Raw genomic sequence first — 24,775 nt, forward strand, 5'->3', positions numbered from 1 at the left:
AGAGAAAAAAAAAATGCTATTATATCACTTATATTTGAGTATAGGTAAAATTAGTATTTTATTTTTTTAGCTTTATTTTTTATTTTGATTTATTTTTTAAATTTTTAAAATAAATTAAGTAATTATTTTTTATTAACTATATTTAACCACGTCAACGAAAGAGTAAAATGAAAAAAAAAATGATAAAAATGATTATGACTATACTTATCATGAGAAAAAGACAAATATAGTAAATAATAAAGTTAAATATAATTAGCGAAGAGAAATTATTTATTTTACATTTAAAATTTAAAAGATTAAAACAAAATACAAATAAAGGATGAAACCAAACTAAAATAAAAAAAAATAAAGATAAATTACCAAAATAAAATAAAAAATGGTTAAAGAAATAAAAATAAAAAAACCAAAGTACTACTTTTGCCTTAAATATATACATGCATTAATAAGTGGCAGAAAAATCAATCTCTCTCTATATATAAAAGATTTAGACCTATAAAATTGTTTATTTAATTTAAATTTAAAATGAAGAAACATCGAAACCTAACAAAAAAATATCTAAATCTAAATAAGTAAATATAAAAATCAATACTTAAAAGAGACATCATAAAAATAAAAGCTATATATATTACGTCTGTCGAAAGATATCAAAAGATAAATGTTGTCATAAAAACAATCATTTTCAATTATATAAATGTATAAGAATATGTAAAAATAAAATTAATCTAAATAATTTATACATAAATGAGAAAATTTTCAGTTCATGCAATAGTTATTTGAATGAAAAATAAAAGTTTGAAAGGTGACCTCACATTACATAAAAAGAAAAGAAGAGTGAGACATTTTCATCTAACTAATGTAATCTTATGCAATTAATGTATAGGTGTAAATTTCGAATTATTTATGTGGTCAAAGTAAATCACATTCTCAAAGTTTGATTTATTTGTGTTATTTTATTATTATTATTACTTATGTATTTTTATGGATGTCGTTTTTTAATTAAATGGTAGAATACGACTTAGAGTATATTCATTAGGAGTTTGTACTTCTGCAATTAAGGAGTTTGTTGAAACTTCAGGATTTTCACTTACTGTATTAACAATATAATTAGAAAGTAAAATATATATATATATATATATATATATATATATATATTCATGATGGTGTTGTGAAACCAGTATAATAGCATAAATATGAACACCATTAATATTCTTAATCTTTCACAATTGATTTCTTAAGTTGAAGAGGCCTTAATCCTTGATTCAAATCCATTAGAGATGGTATGGACTCTCACTTCATAATCCAATGATCGTTGAATGTAGTAGTATTTAATTCTATTGAGTATTACTTGCTTTGATTCAAATTGCATACTAACTAAAAGGTCACTGTCAAAATTTTACCACTATTTTTTACTCTAAATTAAAAAAAAAAAAAAAGTTGCATTTCGTATACATTATAAATTAAAGAAGAGACATTGTAAGCTATATTATATTTTTCACCATTGTTTCTCTCGTTACAACACCATTCATACTTGATACATACTTCTCCCCCTCTTCACTAAAATTTAATACTATAGTTTTTTTTTTTTCTAATTCCTTTCTTTAATCCATTTTTAGCAAGACAATTTACATTACCAATAAAAACATATATTATTCTCTTTATATTTTTAAATTTTGCTTAAATTTAAAAATGCCTGCATAATACCCCCAAGAAACTTGCAGCTTGTCAGTAATTATGTTCATCAACGGCAATAACGATTGCTACATGCTAAATTAAAAATTTATATGAGAATGGCAAACGAATGAAATCTTGTTTATAATTCAAGGCCGACTCATCATAATCATAATATCGATAGAAAAAGAGCAAAAAGGAAAATATAATCGAGAACTGACAACGCGATGTATATAATCATCTAACTATTAAAACATCCAATCACTTAATAACAGAGGCATTATCAACAAAACACAGCTTAAACAATGACCCTCAATTCATACAACAAACACATTAACAAGTCAATGTTTTTGACTGCTCCACAATATAAACTCGCTCAAAGCCATCCACCCATCCATATTGCAATTTGAAACAACTCACAAAGATGCCTCAAGCGTCAATGTCATCTTCTTCCTCATACTCTTCCTCATCAGCAGTAGCATCCTGGTATTGCTGGTACTCTGCCACCAAATCATTCATGTTACTCTCAGCCTCAGTGAACTCCATTTCGTCCATTCCCTCACCAGTGTACCAATGCAAGAAAGCCTTGCGCCTGAACATTGCTGTGAACTGCTCGCTAACTCTCCTGAACATCTCCTGAATTGATGTTGAATTACCAATGAATGTGGATGCCATCTTAAGACCCTTAGGTGGGATATCACACACGCTAGACTTGACATTATTAGGTATCCACTCAACAAAGTAAGAAGAGTTCTTGTTTTGCACATTTATCATCTGCTCATCCACTTCCTTGGTGCTCATCTTACCACGGAACATTGCTGAAGCAGTCAAATAACGACCATGGCGTGGATCTGCGGCACACATCATATTCTTAGCATCCCACATTTGCTGAGTCAATTCAGGCACAGTCAAGTTGCGGTACTGCTGGGATCCTCTTGATGTCAAAGGTGCAAACCCAACCATAAAGAAATGGAGACGAGGGAATGGGATCAGATTGACGGCGAGCTTCCGAAGATCAGAGTTCAGTTGCCCAGGGAAACGTAGACAACAAGTAACTCCACTCATGGTAGAAGAAATGAGGTGGTTAAGGTCACCAACTGCAACAAACAAGAAAAAATAAATGAAAAATTGAACTTAAAACAAAAATGAGAATAAAATACAACACATTATACACCATTTAGAAAAGGTGACCCAAACACAATAATTGCAGAAGCTCAACAACCATAACCACCAGCCCAGCCATGAGAAAGACATATAACCTAAACCCACTAGCATCCTCCCACCAATATAATAATATATCATCCTAAATTCCTAATTTAAATAGCTAATTGAATGACATCATTATACTAACCATTACTTAACAGTTAACACTAACAATTAGTGATATGTAGAAAGAATAATACTATATCCTCCTATCTTTTATCCTTACAAATCCTCCTAATAAGGAAAAAAATATAAATGAATGCACTTTTTCATTTAATACATATTTTATAAAGTAGGAGGAAGATTTGTAGGAGGATATAGCAAAACTTATGTAGAAAAGAAAGTAACCGCACCCGAATTGTCTTTGCCAGTCAACAGTAGCAGAACAACAACCACAGCAACAAAAATAATAACAACTACAATGATTACCATAAGTTGCATAAACTAAAAATTGTAATGGAGAAATCTGAAACTTACAAGTTGGTGTAGCAAGCTTGAGAGTACGGAAACAGATATCATAGAGAGCCTCATTGTCCAAGACCATGCATTCATCAGCATTTTCAACAAGCTGATGAACAGAAAGTGTGGCATTGTATGGCTCCACAACTGTGTCAGATACCTTGGGAGAAGGAAAGACGGAAAATGTCAACATCATACGATCTGGATACTCTTCCCGAATCTTTGAGATGAGAAGCGTTCCCATGCCTGAGCCAGTACCACCCCCCAAAGAGTGGCACACTTGAAATCCTGTTCATATATTTTAACGTTTAAACAAATGTCAATCAGTTAGCAGCTGCAGAAAATCCTGACAGATAAATAAAATAAATCCGAATTGTGAAGTCAACACTGTAATCAAAATGATTATAGTTGCAACAGTGCATACTAAGAACTTATACGCACCAAATTTTTATTAAAAATTACCGAATTCAATGCATTGAAATTATTAAATACCATAAATTTTTTTTTAAAATTTCCAATTTATTGAATTTTTATTAAGTGTCATTCTGCACTTATTAGAAAAACTGTAACTGCAAACAGCAATCATGTACGTGCAACACAGGAACTTGAATGAAGCCCTAACAAGAACCAAATTATATACTCCTAACACATCCGAATCATATTGAAACCAATTGAAATGCAATAAACGGAATAGTAACAGAGAATTGCGGATACCTTGCAAGCAATCACAATTCTCGGCCTCCTTCCTCACAACATCCAAGACAGCATCGATGAGTTCAGCGCCCTCCGTGTAGTGACCCTTGGCCCAGTTGTTTCCAGCACCGGACTGCCCGAACACGAAGTTATCGGGTCGGAATATCTGCCCGAACGGACCGGATCTAACCGAATCCATGGTACCGGGCTCAAGATCCATAAGGACAGCGCGTGGAACGTACCTTCCGCCACTGGCTTCATTGTAGTAGACATTGATGCGTTCGAGCTGTAGATCCTCGTCGCCGCTGTACTTTCCGGTGTGGTCGATGCCGTGCTCGTCGCATATCACTTCCCAGAACTTGGCACCGATCTGGTTGCCGCACTGGCCGCCTTGGATGTGGAGGATTTCTCTCATTTTCTCGGGAAAGTGAGGGAAAACGGAGACAGAGGGAAACCAAATGGAGGACTTGGCTTTTGAGCTTTTTTATTTTATTTTTTTTAATTTTAATATTTGGACTGTGATTGGTGGAGAGAATTTAAAGGCGTAATTTGGGTGTCGTTTGGAGGGTTATTCACTTATCTGTGACCAACGGTGCTTCTTTCTTTTTGCCGTTTTGTTTTAAAGTTAATCCTACAAACAGCTCACCTATAATCCAATCTGGGCACTCTCTCTCTATCTCCTCACTATTTTTTTGGCTTTTCTTCTAAAAATATATATAACTGATTTTGGGGTCAAACATAGCTTAATATATTATATTGTTTAGCTCACGACTAGTCCAACCCCAAAAATCATGTAATTACGATCAATTTTACCTTACTATGGTGTATTTATATATGTAAATGTATATTTTAATCACTTTTAATTGATTAAAATGTATAAAAATTTTCATAATTTTAGAAAAAAAACTAGTTGTGACAAAAGACACATCAAAGCCACAAAAGACATTTGATGCTTAACAACCTTCAACAATTGTTTCCTATATAGGAAATTTATCTTCATGATTATCATCATGATATATAAAATGAAACCCCTAAATTAATGAATCAAATGTTTACACACTCCTGGAATTGATAATTTATAGAACACGAACATAATTTATACATGCAACTGTGTGCTACAACATGAACAAACCAAGGACATATAATTACATAAAGTTCAAGCTTGTTTTCGAGAGTAAAAAATGCTTTTTGTCTACTTAATTATTGCACGATTAATTTTCCTATTTAGAAATGGAAATACTATCAAAGTCGACAAAACGTGAGTTTTACAATTTTATCTTTAAAAAGGTTTTATGGCATGTTTGGCTTAGGATTCCTAACCTATAGCTTTCGACATTGTAATTTCAGTGTTGTCGAAGTTTTATTTGATAAGATGTGAAATAGAAAAAAAGAATATAATATAGAAAATAAAAATATTTGATGTTTAAATGAGTTAAAATAAGAGAAATTTTTATCTATTTATTTGAAAGGATAGAAAGTAAAGTAAAAAAATTATATTATAATATTTTTTTCATAATAAGAAATTGTGTTTTTTTAATATTTTTGTATTATTAAATTATTTCAAATACATTAAAAATTTTAAAAACTCAATCCCCCTTCTCCACTTTTCAAATATAATGATTTGTGTTTACCTATAAAGAAATAACATCAAACACATATCGTCATCAACGTATTGAATTATATTAAATTATATAAGTAAAACAAATAATATTTTTATAATATTTCATTTTACCTCAGCTCTCTGTTTTATCATAGAACATAACTAAATGTCATAGTTCTAAAAGTTAAACCTTTCACAAATTGAGAGAGATGGGAGAAAGAGTAATAAGTGGTAACATTTATTCATTCTTTGGTCATACAATATGTAAATTATGGATTCTTATATACATAAACTTGATAACTTAGACATCCAAGGATGAAAATAGGTTAATTAAGTTGAGTTTAATTTTACGGGGTTTAAATCTAACTTGATTTTCAAATTTAATGGGCATGACTTAACCTTACCTATTTATCATATATGTATGTTTTTTAAGGTTTTACTTTACTTTTTAAAAATCTAATATGATTTGTAAGGCTATTTAAAAACGTGCGGGAAATTATATTTCTTACCAAAATTGTTTTACGACAACTTAGATAAAAGCATAAATGACAAAATAACTCACAAATTTTAACATATTTTTTAATTAATAAAACAAATAATGATACAATTATATAATTTTGTGCTTCTGTATGAATTGTTGTAATTTTTTTTATGAAAATATCATATTTCTATAAAAACGTACTTTGTAATAAAATATTTCAAATAAAAAATTATCCTTAAAAAAGTTAATGGCCTAAATTTATATGTAGATTGACAAACTTAAACCTTTAAATAAATATATAATTTCAAAGTATTACAAAAATGGCAATAATTCTATACAATATTTTATTATGTATGGTTACTTAAAAAGATTAATTTGTTAAGTCTCAAAGGTTTTTTTTGTCAATTGGGTCCAAAACTTACCCTTTTTATTGAATAGGCTTTTAAAATTTTAACTAACCTATTTAACAAGACTCAGTGCTTAACCTAAATAAGCTAAATCATTTAGGCTTTTGAGAGTTGTATTTAAAAAAAAAAAAAGAGAGAGAAAAAGGGATGAAAGGAAAAGGGAGGGTTTAAAAAGGATTAACCATTGAGAGTTATTTAATTGTGAGGAAAATTTTTTGGAGGGTTTAGAATCCTTCAAAACCCTCTTAACCCTTATTTTTTGAGTTTTTCTATTTTGTGATTTTTTCTCTCCCAGTATTATTTTGTAAATAGGATTCTAACTTTTTTTAAAAAAAATATTAATTTTTCGAGTGATGATTTTTTAAAAACATTTATAAAAAATAAAAATGTTAATTTTAAAAATATTGATTTTTAGAGAAAGAAAAAAAATTTATTTTTTATAAAAATAAAAAATAAAAAATATAATATCATTTATATAATTAAACTTCTATTACTCTCCCCTCTCAATATTAAACATCTAAATAAGAGAGATTTAAACTCTTTCCTCCTCCTTTTACTTCCCTTCCCTTCCCTTCTTCCTTCAAATCCTTCCCCTCTCTCTCTCTAAACTCCTAAATAAAGTATTAAGTAATCTAAATATTTTTATTCTTGGTCTGCACAAATAACCTAACAAACTACTACTAATAACGGTCTGCATAATTCTTAGATTTGAACTTGCTAAGATTAAAAAATGAATTATTTCTAAAATTTGCTCAGCGTTCAAACACAATTTTTCGCTATTAAAGCATGCTGTTACCACTGTTTACTCCTTTTCTTACTTTTATTAATGTAATTCTTTGTTATGTGACTTGTTGAATCACGTTTAAATAAATAAATATATATGGTATGTGCATACTATAGTATTCCAATGAGTACACTTCTGAAAAATTGGGTCTGAGCCAGCTGCTGCTTCTTATATGAACTTGCCTTATTGCAACTTGCTTTCTACATGGTGAAAAAGTCAAGCCTGCATATCTAACAGAAACTTGATTAAAGTCACCATATTTTCCACCCAGCAGTGGCACCAAGTGAATGTAGTTATTTTATTTATTTATTTATTATTTTGAGTAAGCATGTTGCTACTCAGTCCTCCACCTCGGTTCATTGTCAAAAATGGAGGCTATAGCGTACCCGTATAGTGTAGTGTTTCATTGATAATAACAACTTGCAGGGCTGTGTTTTGTGACAACACAAGCCCACTATGACACACGATGCCCATGGAGCCGCCTTCATTTATATTAGGTGGAGCACAGTTTCTGTTAATCAACGTGACAACTTGAGAAACAGTGATATAGAAAATGCACGGAACTAAATACGATATCGGGTATATTTTTAATACCTTCTCTAATTAGAATTCTAACTAAATAAATAATTCTTTTTAATGTATATCAAGGTGAAACTAAACCCTTTATTAATTTGATATATTTTTTATTGATTTTTCACGTGTCTTCAAATTCTAATCTCGTAGGAGCTCTGTTTGCCCACCTAGCCCAATTCCTTTGGACTCGTTGAAGGTGATTGGTGAAGAAGGGAATTTCATTTTAAAGGGTGCCATATGCTTCAATCTTTTCTCTGCCACCATTGCTCAATACAAATACTGATTTGACCCCAACGCTGTCTCTGAGTAGATCTCTTTAAACAAAAACCCGTGCGTCCACGGGGACTTGGACGTGCATTTGAATGTCAATCGAGCTCTACTACATCCCTCGGAGTCGATTTTTTAACAACATGCTTAAGAGATTCAGTTACCAACTCAGACTGGAACAGTTCATAGCCGATGTTTGCAATATTGATGACCAAACTCCGCTAGAAATTGGAAATTTAAGGAACCTGTTTGATCCATATTATGATTTAAGTGGAACAATTCCAACCACAATCGTTTGCAGTCTCCTCAATATTTGAGTCTAATTTTAGAATAGCCCAGAATTTTGTGTGGATTTACCCGAAGAACGAATGATTATGACAGATGTTACTGCATCATTAAATATAACAAGGTCATGTTTTCGAAAATTAACCAGTACATGTAAAGACAAACACATGCAACCTAGGTTTACATAGACATCAAATCAGCTTATATTATTTATTAAGAAAATAATGCACATTCTGAATTGTTTAAAAAAAATCCTACTTGTCAATTTATGAATGCACATAGATTTAGATTATGACATGATCTTTATAAGCATGACTTCTACATGTTATGTGAGCCATAAAAATGTTATAAAAAGTAGTACTTTGATCCTGTAAGTCACTGGACTACTTAAGAATTATAATAGTTATAGGTAGTAAAGAATATTTATCGTGCTACTTAACTAATACAAAGAACTGAAAACTTAGTAAGCAAATTCTGACAAAGATAGCACCATTAATTAACATAGGCATCTAGGAAGATTAGCACTGATTCCATTCAATCATGTCAAGAGAAAGCGAAGGCAGCTTGAACCGCGCAGGGTACAGTCACCTAATGCATGGCTTGGACTCAGGAAAGTTTGACAGATGCAAAACAGGATTGTAACCAATGAAAGCTGATCTAACAAGCAACACTTCTTCAGCATTGCAACTTTATTTGACCTTTCTAAGTGTGTTTATATATGTATAACTGGACAAGGCTACAAATAGCTTGCGGAACCTGCAAAATTGAAATTTTTAGATGGAGAAAATGATGTGTTGTTGTACAATGCTTCACGAAAAATTTTCAATTGAAGTTTCTAAATGTCTATCACGTAGATGTCGTTCCAGATGGGAAGATTGACTCAAGAAAAAGGATAAAGATTCAAGGAAGAAAACATTAAAAGAAAGAAATCCAATCAAACAACATTCGCAAATTTCCAGGCAATGATATTTAGTCAATACTTTACAATAATAAGTTAAAGCATGTGTATGCATACCACACCCACTGACTCGCGTGTTGGGCCATAGCTTTAAAGCTCCTATGTGAATGTCCATTTACCAAGCACTGCACGGTCCCATTTGAGTGCAGCATGGCCCAAAACATGGACAACCAAATATCAACAGGACCACTATATTTGCGCAATATGTTGGTGCTCACCTAAGAATAATGAAGACATCCCAAGAGACCAAGTCAATTTGAATGAGTTCTAATAAAATAATTGGTCAAATATGAAAATAAAATTAATAGAGAAAATACATACAAGCTCCCAAACTTCAATATCCCCCCGTAAAGTATCAAATAGTAGCTTGCTGTTAACAACGTGGAAAAAAATTTGGTGTCAGAGAGCAGCATAAGAATGTCATAAAATGATATCTGATTAATATATACTACTTAAGTAGATAAATCAAGGGTGATACCCTCATTCACTTAAGTCCCACAATCTTTCATTTTGTGGATACTGTGCTAGAGAAAACATACATGAGGACTAGGAGAACTGTTAAAAACACCCACAAAGATAATTCTAACAATCAGCAAGGCACAATAAACAGATAAATTGCTTGCGAAATTTAAACAATTTCTATAAGAAGCATGCATGATAAAGTATAAATATCATATTTTAATAACATGGTAATAATCTGAAGATTCTGAACACCACTGTACAGCAGCTTGCAGGAGCTTTTAAGTAAATAAACTAAAATACTCCTCCTAACAAGCACAAAATAACACCACACAGCTGAAAATGGGTATCATTACAGCACAGTAAAGAATGGGGGCAATAGACTTAGAGTCTAGTGTGTGCCATTATCCCCATTTATTGTCATTTTACTTTTAAAATTATATAAAGTGAAATAAACCTCAAACTGTGTGAGTACTAGATCTCCAGATTTTTCCAGTTATGATAGCAGAGCCCTCCAATTAGATGGGTGTACATGAGGAGGAATAGGGAAACAACAGAGGATCATAACTTCTGAGTATGTTATAACTGTGTAACTACCTAACTAATTAGCTGAAAATTGTATAGTGAAAGAAATAAACAGGGGAAATAAAAAAAAAGGGGATACATTTTGGGTAGTGAGAGTTTGGAGAGCCTTCGTCTCTTGAACACCAGGAATCATTCTTGTTTTTTCCAACACTTCTTCCCTAACCAATTCCGTCATCCACTGGTGCAGATTGCGACTTAGGGTTTTCTCAATAACAGTTGATTCAATTTGTTCTCATCTGATCCAGTTTATATCACTATAGTTCTTTGATATTGATCAATACTAACAGTTCAACTTACCATACTCCATAATGCACATCACGATGATTACAATGGCCTGAAACACCATAGTTGTCGAAGGTAATAATCTGGAACAAAAGTGAGAAAGGAGCATTAAAAGAGAATTTGCACAGAAGATACCAGTCTGCCAAAAGATGCTTTTAGGGTAGCACAAATGGGTGATTCATGACTCAAACTTTACAAGCAAAATTGACAACAGTAGTACAAAGGCATGATCTTACTGTATCAATGCAGCGATTGCTTATTTCTTCCTCAATAATCTTTTCCAATAAGCTATGGTTCCAAACTTTTCCAAAACCATCCTAGGTATGACAACAAGTTAAACAATAGCAATATAAGCAACTAACAATAAGATTTGGTAATAATACTAAATTTTTTAACTTCCAGAGACCTATTGGATCAAAACCTGCAGATCTGGATGCTGGACAATCTTCACTTGTTGCATTGGAATCTGAGTACACAGTGCCCAATGTCATACAAATAATACCCCTATTAAATTTTTAGACAGAGACTGTCATCTTTAACTTAAGTAAGAACATTATCAAAAGGAAATTTCCATTTAGTTTCCCTAGAAATTGATGCTCTTAAGATTGAAAAGCTATGACCATTAAATGATATTTAAGTAAACAAAAATTATAGTTTCCAGATAGGGAAAATGTTTAAAATGTAAAGAAAACAATTATTTTAAGCCATTTTGTAAATCACCTTGAGGGCTACACAAGCCTGAAAAAGCTCTTGTTTTCTGATGTATCCTTTTCCATCTGCATCCCCTATAGAAAAATAATAAAAATAAAAAGCTATCTAACAGATTGAAAAAGAAACATCAAATCTTTCTTAGAGCCTAATCTTGAAGCTTTGATTTTGTGTCATCCAAAATCTCAGTTAACATTCTAAGATAGATTTCTTGCCCTAAATCTTTAACATGCAAAATAAATCTTCTATTAATTAAAACATGTTAAGGACTGAGATATGTAAACAATAATAGTGGATAATGGAGACTTGCTGGTAAGGAACTCAAAGGCAATCCTCTGAATTTATGAGACAGGAAATACAGATGGAAAAGAGAATGGAAACAAAGTAACAATAAGGTTCCAGACACTGGGGAACTTACTGTAGCCAACACTCCCAATTTTCTCTCAATTCTCAATACTAGTATCCTGCTAATTGACTCCCCACAATCCTTTTGATCCCCCCTCCTTACTGATTCTAAATCATTCCCTCTGATTCTCTCCATTGATGGCCTACCAGCTGTCCCTTTGTGTAACAGAATCCTCCTTCATCTTCTTCTCACCACCCCAAAGTGATCCCTCCACTCTGCTAGGCCCTTTCTTTTCCAGCCCATATTCCATTTTTCTTCATACGTTAAGGGAGGGGGGGGGGGGGGAGAGGGGTATCAAAGCCCTTTGAACAGAATAGAAAAGATAAAGAAAAGAAAAATTCCTATCAAATATAAACAGTGAAAACTGATAACAAGAAATAAACTTAGTTGTGTAGCGTGTAGCTCAAGCTAAAGCAAGATTCACAATGCTACAATTGTTTATTAGTTTGATTATAGCAATATATCTATTATCATCTGATCAATAATTTTTAACTTTTTTTATATGTGGATGTATATGAAGGGGGAACAATACGATTCATTAATAATATAGAACTTTATACATTGAAAATAGCTCAGGAATTCTTTTTCAAGACAAAAACTGAACTTGCTTAAATAATAAAGATGTCAAGTTGAAGAAAAATCATTTACAGAAGAGGAGAAAATAGAAACAACTGTTTTAAAAATAATAAAAAAATGAGTCTAAACTGAAATATGCGAAAAAAACACAAAAGATCAACACAAACACACATATACCATAACTGCTCTAATTTAAAAGACAAAAACAGATTGTCTAAAGCTAATCACCAATGGATAAGCAAAGTATTTGAACGTTATGCCCCTTTGTAGTCAGAAAATTTATCGTTGGAGTAAAGAACCTGCAGAAATGGAACAAAATTTCAATACAAATCATAAGGCAGAAATATAAAAATACTTCAATGTTCACACCTCTAAACCCTTCATTATACTTTAACTACTAACACCAAAAACAACACAAACAAAAGAAGCGATAATATTTCCGTAAGTAAACAAAGTGACTATATTTTTTTACAATTTCCTGAACTTAACGAAGTTACATTTTTTTTACAATTTAGAATAGTAACTTAGTCATCAATTTTTTTTACTGAGTTTTCAGGATTAGCCTCAGTAAAAAGGTGGATAGAATCCAGAAGATTTTCTTGATATCCCAATTTCAAGCCAATAATATTGGATTTCGTATCAGAGAACTAGTTTAATCTTATCCTGGGAATAAAGATTGAAAATTGGTCATTAATAGGCCTCATTCATCACGAGCTATGAAAAATGAAGAAACACGTGCTAGACAAGGAGCATCACTTAGTGGCGGGATCAAAGTATCAGAAATCTCAATTCAAAGAAGGATCCAGATCCAATGCCATAAAGGAATTAACATTAGAAATAACCAAATAATGGACTCAAACTCGAGCTCACATGGATTCATCGTCGGGATGTGCAATAACCAACAAGACATGTCTCTTCCGAAATGGTCTACCTGAAATACGATCGAATTGAAGCAAAAAAATACAAAAAGGAAGAAGAAAATTTGAAACAAAATGAAAAAGGAGGCAAATATACCATTTTGCGAAAAGTGTTTGGCGAAAGGAATGCGAGAGATAAGGAGAACTTTGCATAGAGAAATGATCCATAGAAAAAAGAGAGAAGCAACGATGAGAATCCACGCCATCTATCAATCGATAAACACAGATTGCACATTTCAGCGCAGAAAGATAACGGAGAAAGAGTAAAACATGTTAACGTGCAATCCCACAATAATTACATGTCCGAAATTATTAAAATAATTACGTTATCCGAAATTACTAAACTATCCGAACCGAACCGGATCGGATAATCATGCCAATTTTAACAAATGAAAAAATTGAGAAAATTATTTTTTAAAAAATGGGAAAATAAAAGAACAACGGCTTCTTCCACCACTGAATGAGCATGAATTCGTGAAATCTCATCCACAACCACTCCAGAGAAAGAGAGGAACATAAGGTTTTTAATTGTAATTACTAATTAGTGTAGTTTAATCTCGGGTTTGTAATTCTCGAATGAGCATTGCTATTTAGTACCTGTGATTTACGTAAACAATAAAAGTTATATTTTTCTTTATTTAACTAATGTTTAAGGATCAAGCTATTGGATCCACGTGCTTGGTTGTTTATTTTTGAAAAGTAATAACTTATTTTAGTTTTTTAAAAGAAATTTAAAAAGTGTTATTAAACATTTACTTGAGCCACCCACTGGACACACGCCTCACCAACTTTTTTCTAATAATATACTGGTATATTATTATCGATTTTGTTAATATTTTTTTTTTCTAGCTAGAAATAATAGACAAAATATTAAATTAATTAATTAAAATGTTAACATAACTGTAGTACTAGTAAAACCAAGTATACAGCAAAGAAGTGTTGCCTTCCTCTGACATTTGACAATTGCATTATTAGTGAGGTTCACCTTGCTATCATTCTACTCTTGGTGCTTATCATTTAGCTTGGTGGGTGAGTCTCCGTTCGTCTCCTTCTTCATTCCTCCATCTTCTCTGCATAGCAATCAAAGGAAGGAATCAGAATAGAATGGAATCAATAGTTCTTGGGTTGGCAACCACTATGTTGGACAAGTTAGCAACCAGTGCTTTTCAGAATATTTCCATGGCAAGGGGTCTATATGATGACGTGGGCAACCTCCAAAACTCTCTCACAATCATCAGTGCCTTCATTGTGGATGCTGAGAACAAGCAAACCCAAAACCAAGCCATCGTGGTGTGGCTGCGCCGGCTCAAAGAAGCTTTCTTTGATGCCCGTGACATCTTGGATGAGATTGAGTGTGAGTCCTTGAGGAATCAAGTTGTCAAGAAGTATGCAAACTTCTTCACAAAGGTACACCGCTTTTTCTCACCCTCTAACCCTCTTGTGTTTCGTGCTAAGATGGCCCACCAGATCAAGGACATCAAGGACAAAATAGATGAGATAGCTTCTCTTAGGATGAAGTTGGGTCTCTCAGAGATCCATGCAAGTAGCAGTAGTAGTAATGTGCCAGACAATCAGAAGATGGCTAGGAGAGAGACACATTCTTATGTTAGGCCTTCTTATGTGATTGGTAGAGATGAGGAGAAAGAGAAGATTATTATGTCTTTGATGGTGCTGCCATCAGATGGTGATGAGATTGATGTTGTTCCAATTGTTGGAATTGGAGGATTGGGGAAGACCACACTTGCACAGATGGTTTACAATGATGAAAGGGTGGATGAACATTTTAAGTTGAAAATGTGGGTGTTTGTGTCTGATGATTTTGATGTTAAGAGGCTGGCACTTGAGATTCTTAAAGCTATGCATGGAACAGGTGTAGATGCTCACAATTTAAGTTTTGATCAAGTACAAAATCTACTCCGTGAGGGATTATATGATCAAAAATTTCTGCTAGTTCTAGATGACGTTTGGAACGAAGATTATAGGAAATGGCTTGAATTGAAAGATCTTTTACTAGGCATGAATGATGGAAATAACAGAACTGGTAGCAAGATCATCACCACCACCCGTAGTGAGAAGGTTGCTTTGATAATGGGGAAAATGTATAAACACAACTTGAAATATCTTCCTGAAGAGGATTGTTTGAAGCTATTTGTTAAGTGTGCATTTCCAGCTGGGGAGGAGAAACAACACCCAAAGCTTCTAGAAATTGGGAAGGACATTGTTAGAAAGTGTAAAGGTTTGCCCCTGGCAGTGGTAAGTTTGGGGTGCGCGCTATACTCAAAACCTTATGAAAGAGAATGGAAGAAAATAAGAGATAGTGAAATTTGGAAAATGAACCAACAAGATGATGGCATTTTGGCTCCATTAAAACTGAGCTATAATCACTTGCCATCTGAATTGAAACAGTGCTTCTCTTATTGTTCAATTTTTCCAAAGGGTTATGAGTATACTAATCTGGAGCTGATTTCATTTTGGATGGCCCATGGACTACTACAAACCAAAAATGAAGATGAAGAGCCAGAAGATCTTGGTGAGTTGTATATTCAGGAGTTAGTTTCAAGATCTTTCTTTGAAGGTGCTCTTGAAGAACAGGTTGTTATTGATGGTCTTATTTTTGAAGAACTTAAGCTTCTCGGCATCTCCTATTTCAAAATGCACGATCTTATTCATGACCTTGCTGCGTCCACAATGCAAAGTGAAAGGGCAGTAGTAAAATTTAATTCAACAAAAGTTGAAGAAAAGGTGCAGCATTTATCATTTTCAGACAGTGGTGAAGGAGTTCCAACTTTTGGTGAAAAGTTGAATAAGGTCCAAACCATTGGATTCTGGCATGCAAGTCGAAGTGCTGATGCAATTGCTGAACCATTTCTCAAATGGATCTGCAAGGAATTCAAGTACCTCAGGGTGTTGAACATACAAGGTTCAAATTTTCAATTCTTGCCAGACTGCTTCAATAAAATGAAACATTTGAGGTATCTTAATCTCAGCTATTGCCAGAGGATGGAAAAGCTCCCAGATTCCATTTGCAAGCTCCAAAGCTTAGAGGTTTTAAATCTCTGTAAATGTGTAGCACTCAAATATATACCCAAAAAATTGAGGAATCTTGTAAGCCTTAGGATTCTGTGGATTACCACACAGGTCACTGATTTGTCTTATTTAAGTATTGGGAGCTTAAAGTATCTACAAATTTTAATTTTGTGGAATTGTGAAAGTTTAGTCTTCCTTCCACGTGATTTGAGGCACCTGACTGCTTTAAAAAGGTTGAGTATTGAGGCTTGTTGTGAGGTAGTTAGTTTTAAGGATGAAGAACAAGGAGAAAAGGAAAACTACTCCTTGAAACTTGAACAATTTTCTATTGACAAATTACCCAAATTAGCAGCATTACCTCTTTGGCTTAGAAGGTCTGCTAAAACATTGCGATACATGGGCCTGTCAGAATGTCCGAGCTTAACAGCATTGCCTGAATGGTTGTCAAATCTGACATCGCTTGAGACTCTTCTCATCGGTGATTGTCCAAACTTGACACTACCACAGAACATGGATCGTCTTGATAGCCTTCAGAACTTAAAGATATATGGATGCCCACAGCTAGTTGAGAGATGCAAACAAGATACTGGCCCTGACTGGTCCAAAATAGCTCATATTCCAAATGTTGAACTTGAAGTAAGTGTGGATTCCTTAAGTCTCTGTCTTCTATTTAATGTCTACTTGATGCTTATTTATTCTGCTTGTCCAGCTGAATGACGTTTCTAATGTCAACTTAATGGAATTCGTTCAGTGTTTTGATTCAATTCAATTTGGGTTTACAAGTTTGCATATATATTGAATTCAGGTTACTAATAAAATCAGCCGTGTTCCTAGGACTGAATTATGGACCAATCCTTAAATTTAACTATAAATCTTGTTGGATTGAGTTATTGCACATGTAGAAAATTCAATTTGTATTTTTGTATTGATGTAACTTACATCTTTAGCTGGAATAATTCAAAAGTGACAAGCTCATCTTGAGAGGATCTTCGATCCATACCTGAGAACCACTAGAAACAGATACATGGACATGGGCATCTGTAACCATGCCATATAATCTAGTAGTGTACTTCTCCACTTCTATATATTAGACCACATAATTACATATTATTCTCTCTTCAGAAAAATTTGTTACATTCCAAATAAACTTCTCTTCCCTGTAGCTCAACTATCAAAGTAATAAATGCCCCTCTCTAGCAGTTAGCAACTCTGCCTTAAAAAGAGTCAAGTCCTATTGCTAACATGCCTGTTTTCCCACCAGCTCTAAACATCCTCATATGGTCCGCAACAACCGCCAATTCGAACCTTGTTTCAGTCTAAACTGATGAATGCATCAACATTACTTTTAATCATTCCTTGGTGCAGCCTTCATGTCTATCACAAGTCCTATTCTAACATCTTCATGTCAAAAGATTTGAGAAACTGGGAACAATTATGCAACTAAATGGATATAGATTGCTACTCAAATGCAGCTGTCCAATCTAAATCAAATATCAATCTATCATGCTTCTGTTTATATGGCATTTTTAACCGAGTTTTTTTTTTCCCCTCTAATTAACTTCTAGAGACATTTAAAAAAAGCTGTGGGAATAACAATTTTTGCTTCAGATATTACTGCAACAATTAAACTTTCTTACTATACATACACATTTCGACCCTCTCCTCCATCAACTACTAGTTTGTATTTGCTAGTTACTAACTTTCTTTTTATTTTTGTTTCAATATGCCAGTTTGCCAGCGTTTAGGGTGGCTGGGAATTTAGAGCAAGCTCAATCACCAAACATCATGGAGGCGGTAGAGACTTTGAAGTTTGCATTCATCGTTTCGTTTATTTCTTTCCTATTCATTTTATGTTACGGAAATAACAAGATCAACCTTGTAGAGGAGGGAGGTCTAGCGATGATAAGCAGACACTCAAAGCTAAGTCTATGAAATTTATTTGAAAACAATTTCAATCAAAATGTCAACCACAGGGTTGTATATGGCCGGAATTACACAACTCTCTTAAGTTATTTATTCTATATATTTTCTTTGGTGTGATAATCTACCATAATATAGATCCAAGTGCTGATTGACCTAGTAACAAATATCAATCAAGAACCAGAGAGAATGATAGAAGTTTTGATCTATGAAAAACTGAACTGAAATTACTAAGCTTCGTGTATTATGGTAGTTAAAAGCTAAGATAACTATCTAACTAATTCTGACATCTGGCAGCTAGTTAACCAACAAAAACTTTAGTTTCATGTTAAGATGCATGTGAATCTACATTTACTTCAACACTAATTTAAAATGTTTTCAAGCACATACTCAGTATATGATTAGATTCACGTTTAAATTGTTCATGGATCCTCGTTTATTTCAACGTTACTAATTACAACTTCACAGTTAGATCTGCATTTACAGGTTTATAACATGTTTACCATTCAACTCCATGCTTAGCAGTACCTTTAGCTTCATATTACTCTTTCGAAATGTGTACCATGTCAGTAAAGATGCAGAATTAAAACAAGTTTGAATGTTACGAACTGCCCTGCTCTCTAATCAACATGACACCAAACAAGAATATACACATGGTAACTACAAATAGAAGAAGAAACAACGCTTGAGGCGACGTGGTGTTGTTTTGCTGTAATAATCGTTTACACAGCGATGCCTTCATTTGCAGTATTCTAAGCTTAACATTAAAACCGAAATATGCCCCAGTGGGCATTGGTAAGGAAAATGACACTAGTTTCATTTTTATTGGGCAAACAAAAGAAAACCCAAGGAATGCCTCCTGTTTCTTGCAGCATAGCAATATGTCAAACAGCACTTGGATGCAGATAAGCGTTGCATTATGGACCTTGTTACTCTGTCCATTGTTGAAGCCGGTATAAAACTTCTCTTATTCTGTGGAATTTTTCTATGAATATAAAAGTTTTTGGACCCAAAAACAAAATAATATAAAAAGTTCATACCTTTTTAAGTCCTGCCCCCGAAAATATAAAATTTATCATTATTTGGATCATAATATAATTTTTTTGGGTCCGGAAAAAATTATTGCCGATAGAGTAATCCGGTTCCTGTTCTCTAGAAGTAGCTGTGCACATTATCAAATGGTTAATTGTGAAGTCTACAAAAATCTAACACAAGCGGTGAAGGACACTGCCTCGTGCCTTGTATGACCACGTGTCCTTCCATTCCCGGCAAGGATTTTTAATTCCGTAGATACCTAACACTTGGACATAGCACATACTTTAACATATACTAATTTACATGTTAAAATTCACCATGCTTCCTTTTCTTTGTCAAAGTCTCAACACCCCTTGATCGCCCTCAAGTTTTGAACTCAACCAAGACAAAATCACCCATCATTCAAACATATATGAAGGTATGTTGCTTTCATGCAAGAGGCGGCTTAAAATGTGTGTGACACCCATATAAGTTTTTCACCATTTTGCGGGGAAAGTTGCTTATCATGTGTTAAGGGAACTGTAGGTTATGATATGCTGTTCAGATCTTGCCTTGAGTATTTCGCGCTTAATGTAATCCAAACAACTTATTTTTTTTGTCTTGAACAGGCCCATTCTAACTTGCAGAAAAGAAAGTCTAACTCGATTAGTGATGAAAATCCTCCTGCATTTAAGGTACATGCATGCAACTTTTGCCTGCTATACGGTTTGTTCGGATGGAGGAGTTTGGAGCAAAAGAAAGGAGAGGGATGATTAGAAGGTTATGAATTCATCTGATTGAGTTTACTTTTCTGATTGAGAAAAACTGTCGCATCTTAGAACCATGTGTATTCAATTTCATTTATCAACATCTGCTTGCAAGCATGTCTTTACAATTCTGCTTCGTACAGAATAGTAACAGAACTTGAAAAAATAAATAAGACCATCGTAAAAATCAGTATTGTCCAGCAGTAAATCAGCACGACTGTGAGGAGAACCATTGGTGCAAAATGTTGTGGTTTTCTGTCCTCTTTCTACTGGTATTATGAGCTTATAAGAATTAATGATCTAATTTAATTCATTTTATATTAGAAGATGAGATCAAGGAAGGGAAGCTATACGGAGTCTCTTGAAAGAAAGGTTATCCTCTTTCATTCTTGTTCTATGCATTATCACTGCAACAGAATGAAAGTCTGAAGCTGGGGTCGTTATTTCTAAGTATATACAGTGAAAGATAGAGCTATATTTTATGGCATGTAACTACAACAACGGAGTCACAGCGATTCTTTGTGAGATCTGATTCATAATATACAACATGGATATTCCAGTCAAAGTAATTGGTTTTCTCTTATAATTGTCAGATTTAGAGTCCAAGAAATTTTTTAAAAAAAAAAACACTATTTTTTTTAATAAGATATTCATTCAAAAGTTTTTAACTAGTAGGGATGTCAAAATGCTTGGCTCAACCGGCCAACCCATTTAACCTGCCATTTGGACTAGGAGGTATACCTGTAAATGCGAACTAGGACAGGCCAGTTCGAGCTTATATTTTTTTTAAAAAAAAAGTAAAAAGAAAATGTAACTAATAATTTTTTGTATTATTATTAATATAAAAATATTATTTTAATTTTATTCTAATAATATTTATTAGTTTTAAATAATTTTTTTAAAAAAATGAATAGATTAGGTATTCATTTGACTCTTTCTCAGTCAACAGAACTACTTAACCATTCTAGCTTTTCATTCCCTACAAAAACAGTAATCTAAAGTTACTGTTTTTGTAAAATGATCAAGAAGTAAAAGAAATAGAATACATCATTATAATCTGAAGTTAAGAAGAAAAACTTGAATGCAAAGTAATTTTTGCTAAACACAGGAGGGACATCACAAGGGTCTACTCACAACAGATGCAGAGGTGAAGAATAAGCCACCTAGTCGACATTTCATCCATGGATATCACTTGATCCAAGGAAAGATGAACCATGGAATGGAGGACTATATTTTTGCTCAACGCAGGAATCTCAATGGTTGTGACTTAGGGTTGTATGCAATATTTGATGGTCATTCCGGTAATGAAGTTGCAAAATATTTGCAGAGCCATCTGTTCGAAAATATACTGAGTCAGGTATATGAATATCCTTTAGTAATTGTTATATTTGAGTCTACATCATTATTATTCTCACCAATATTTGATTTCTTAATCATGCATGGATAGTCTGATTTCTGGAAAAATCCAGTCCATGCTGTTAAGAAAGCATGTAAAGATACAGATGATGAGATTTTAGAAAACATAGCTGGTTCACGTGGAGGATCAACTGCTGTAGCAGCAATACTAATTAATGGAGTAAAGCTACTGGTAGCCAATGTTGGTGATTCTCGAGCTATATCATGCAAAAATGGTCTGGCAAAACAACTTACTACAGATCATGAACCAGAGAAGGAGAAAGACCTTGTTGAGAGCAGAGGGGGTTTTGTGTCTAATAAACCCGGTAATGATGAAATACATTCATCAACATCTATAAATCTAAAATTTCTACCTTTTTGTTGATCCAAGAAATTAATTTTTGACTCACTACAAAACTACATAGTCAAGTCTTGGCATCAGACCTGCTATTTATTATTGAAGACATAACTTTCTGGTCATCTAAAAGCCAAAATAGAGTAAAAAAAGTAATATTTTTGCAATTAGAAGTAAAAATAAAAAAATGCATATAAAAATACTTTTCTCACCGTTTGATTTTATTATTTTAATATTTGCGTTTGCGAACTTGTGTTGCTCCTAGTCCAGTGAGTACCGAATATTAACTGAATTGCCAGAAAATATATGATGTAATTAGGATGTGTTCCAAGAGTGGATGGCCAATTAGCAATGACACGGGCATTTGGAGATGGAAAACTGAAGGAACACATTACCGCAGAACCAGATGTGACGATTCGGAAGATTGATGAAGACACTGAATTCATCATTTTGGCAAGTGATGGTCTGTGGAAGGTACGATGATATTGCACGTATCTTATAGTTACTGATGAGAACAACTTGGCTGAAGTAGAGGATGCATAAACATATTAAATAAGTTCCACAAATTTTAAATTTTAAAGAAAGATAGATTTCATTTCAATTTGTAAGAAGAATCATTTCAATTTTTTTAGGAAAATCTATTAAGCAATTAACCAAAATATCAATTTCACTAGGCGGAGAAACTTGAAGTATATGGTTGCATTTGCATGTCATGCTATCTACATTTGCATAATTGTTGTGATCAGAAGTATAAACTTGATCTTTAAGTTAATTATACTTGAATATACAATGTGTATGTTCACAATTATAGATAACTAAAGGACAGAATTTGTGTACTATTGGATTGTACTCTTACTGTTGCACAGTGCAGCTCCTAAAACATTGTCTAATCAGATTAGGAAAATTATCCTTGGTTTACTGACATAATAAATCACAGAGGAACTGTTAACTGACAAAAAAAACGTTTCTTAAGTGATTAGGTAATAAATTCTTATGTGGAGAAATTTATTTTCTTTCAAACTAGAGTACAATAAAATACTAATATATTAACTCGTAATTACGAGGAAAAAAACATATTTGGGATGTAAAATTAAATATGCACTTGGCTTGCAATGTTGGCAAATGTAAGACAAACATACTGTGTGTTCGGATTTGGATTGGATTATTTTTGTAAATCTCATATGAAAAAAGTCTTCAAAAATATTATTCTTTTTTGCTTCATGAGTTTTAAAACATTATAAAATAATTTTTATTTATTTTTTGTTATTTAGGATAATAAAATTTTTAAAACATGATTAAAAACTATCTTAATTTTTAGTAATTTTTTTCTCATTTTATCCTTCATAATTAAATACAAAACTTACTATAACACATAATTTCATATTTTTTTCCAATTTCACTTTAGAAAAAGTAATTATTTATACCATCCAAATATAATAAATCAATTTTTATTTATATTATATATAAGAGTCTATTGGAGATTTTTTTTTTTTAACTTGATTTGTTCTTATTTCCATATAAATATTTACATTTTTTATAAATACTTATTCATATATTAGTAAAAATTATCTTAATTTTTTTATATTTTCAAATTTAGAATTTACTTTTAAAAATTTATCAGGTTGATATATATTTACTATCGATATTTAACTAAAAATACACTATAAAATAAATTATATTTTAAAATATTTATTTATTTTTAAATATTTATTATTTTGATGCATATTATTTGTAATTAGAGTTAATTTAAAATATTTTTAAAAAACATTATTTAAAATTTTATTATATATACAATTATTTATAAAGTATAATATTTCATTTTTCACTTATAAATAAAATAGCCGTGTAAAGAATAAAATGCTACATTTTATAAATAATTCTTTAGAAATAGAATATCAACCGTTGCACGGGCTACTCTCAAATTATTTCTTACTTAATACATATTTTCTAACTGATTACACTTAAAAAGACATATAATATTGTATTAATTTAATATTAAAAATAAAAAATATTTGTAAATATAATTTGAAGTTCCTTTCATTGTATATATATCAAATAACTTCAGAAGTTTATTGATTTTTAATAAGCTACAAGTTATTGAATAAATAAATTACAACTATCTTTGGCAAAAGTAGCTTTATTATAACCGATTATCATCCTAAAATAATTTTTTTTCAACTAACCCAAACTCATCTTTAGGAGGTATAGTTTTGACCCTCTATCGCAGGTAATGACAAATCAGGAGGCTTGTGACTGTATCAGGGATGTCGACCATGCGCAAAAAGCATCTAGAAAGTTAGTTAAAGAAGCCAAATCTCTAGGAAGCTATGACGACATTTCATGCATAGTCATTATGTTCTAGCTTACGTGCTTCACACTGCTGCTGCATATTTGCCTGTCTCCTGCTGGATATTATTTTAAATTTCTTTAACTCAAGGAAATGTCTCTTTAAAATTTTAGGAAAATGTTGCTTGTATCACTGACAATGGGCAACTAAAGGTGTCTTTTTTTTATATTTAGGTATATTTTTGGGATTCCTCTACACAGAAAAGATAAAAGTAATTGAGAAATAAAAATAATAGTACAGTGTTACATATGATGTCAATTTTTAATGTTAAAATAATAAAACTGAAATTTTGTGGTCATGCAGTGTTGCAAAAATTATGTACAAACGTTTTAGGAGAGAGGCCTTTAGGTATATCCTTTGTTTTGGGGATATATTTTAGAGTGTATGAAAATATAAAAAAAAGAAGAAGAAAGAAACAGCTATATACAATATTAATTCTTAATAATTCAAATAACGGAACTAAACTCTTTAAATTTCCCTTTACACCTACTACTTATACTCACCAAAGAATAAATCAAACCATGCTCCAATATTTTCTTGAGCAGACACATCTTTCAAAGTTGAATCAAGAATCAACAAAATTTAGCAGAGTTTTAGCACTTTTGTCAAATAAAGAAAAAGAAAAAGGTTATCTAAAAT

At 32.3% G+C, this 24,775-nt stretch overlaps 4 protein-coding genes across 6 annotated transcripts; 2 read left to right on the forward strand and 2 right to left on the reverse strand.

Annotated features, from left to right (window-relative positions):
- Positions 1-1,792: 1,792 nt before the first annotated feature.
- LOC113859181 (tubulin beta chain-like) lies at positions 1,793-4,626 on the reverse strand. Its single transcript, XM_027491996.1, has 3 exons — positions 4,045-4,626; positions 3,349-3,618; positions 1,793-2,765 (listed from the first exon to the last, which is right to left on the reverse strand). The coding sequence occupies exons 1-3, from the start codon at positions 4,436-4,438 to the stop codon at positions 2,098-2,100; spliced, it is 1,332 nt and encodes a 443-aa protein (XP_027347797.1). The 5' UTR covers positions 4,439-4,626; the 3' UTR covers positions 1,793-2,097.
- Positions 4,627-8,785: 4,159 nt separating this feature from the next.
- LOC113857442 (probable N-acetylglucosaminyl-phosphatidylinositol de-N-acetylase) lies at positions 8,786-13,809 on the reverse strand. 2 transcript variants are annotated; one of them, XR_003503251.1, is made up of 10 exons: positions 13,409-13,809; positions 13,265-13,325; positions 12,623-12,693; positions 11,425-11,489; positions 11,111-11,170; positions 10,941-11,021; positions 10,720-10,787; positions 9,700-9,748; positions 9,436-9,596; positions 8,786-9,176 (listed from the first exon to the last, which is right to left on the reverse strand). XR_003503251.1 is itself a non-coding variant. In XM_027489333.1 (10 exons), the coding sequence occupies exons 1-10, from the start codon at positions 13,515-13,517 to the stop codon at positions 9,110-9,112; spliced, it is 777 nt and encodes a 258-aa protein (XP_027345134.1). In that variant the 5' UTR covers positions 13,518-13,604; the 3' UTR covers positions 8,800-9,109. The 2 variants fall into 2 exon arrangements, 1 of the variants encoding a protein (XP_027345134.1); XM_027489333.1 differs by having other exon boundaries at positions 8,800-9,176; positions 11,126-11,170; positions 13,409-13,604.
- Positions 13,810-14,180: 371 nt separating this feature from the next.
- Positions 14,181-18,848, forward strand: LOC113857439 (disease resistance protein RGA2-like). Of its 2 annotated transcripts, XR_003503250.1 has the most exons (3): positions 14,181-16,974; positions 18,069-18,146; positions 18,781-18,848. XR_003503250.1 is itself a non-coding variant. In XM_027489331.1 (2 exons), exons 1-2 carry the CDS (start codon positions 14,416-14,418, stop codon positions 18,081-18,083), a joined length of 2,574 nt encoding a protein of 857 aa, XP_027345132.1. In that variant the 5' UTR covers positions 14,181-14,415; the 3' UTR covers positions 18,084-18,376. The 2 variants fall into 2 exon arrangements, 1 of the variants encoding a protein (XP_027345132.1); XM_027489331.1 differs by lacking the exon at positions 18,781-18,848 and having other exon boundaries at positions 18,069-18,376.
- Positions 18,849-20,716: 1,868 nt separating this feature from the next.
- LOC113859974 (probable protein phosphatase 2C 28) lies at positions 20,717-24,151 on the forward strand. Its single transcript, XM_027492617.1, has 5 exons — positions 20,717-20,782; positions 21,148-21,396; positions 21,487-21,760; positions 22,109-22,263; positions 24,017-24,151. The coding sequence occupies exons 1-5, from the start codon at positions 20,717-20,719 to the stop codon at positions 24,149-24,151; spliced, it is 879 nt and encodes a 292-aa protein (XP_027348418.1).
- The last annotated feature ends 624 nt before the right edge of the window (positions 24,152-24,775 follow it).

The sequence above is a fragment of the Abrus precatorius genome, unplaced genomic scaffold, assembly GCF_003935025.1.
Source record: "Abrus precatorius isolate BTA unplaced genomic scaffold, Abrus_2018 Scaffold2, whole genome shotgun sequence".
NCBI lineage: Eukaryota > Viridiplantae > Streptophyta > Magnoliopsida > Fabales > Fabaceae > Abrus > Abrus precatorius.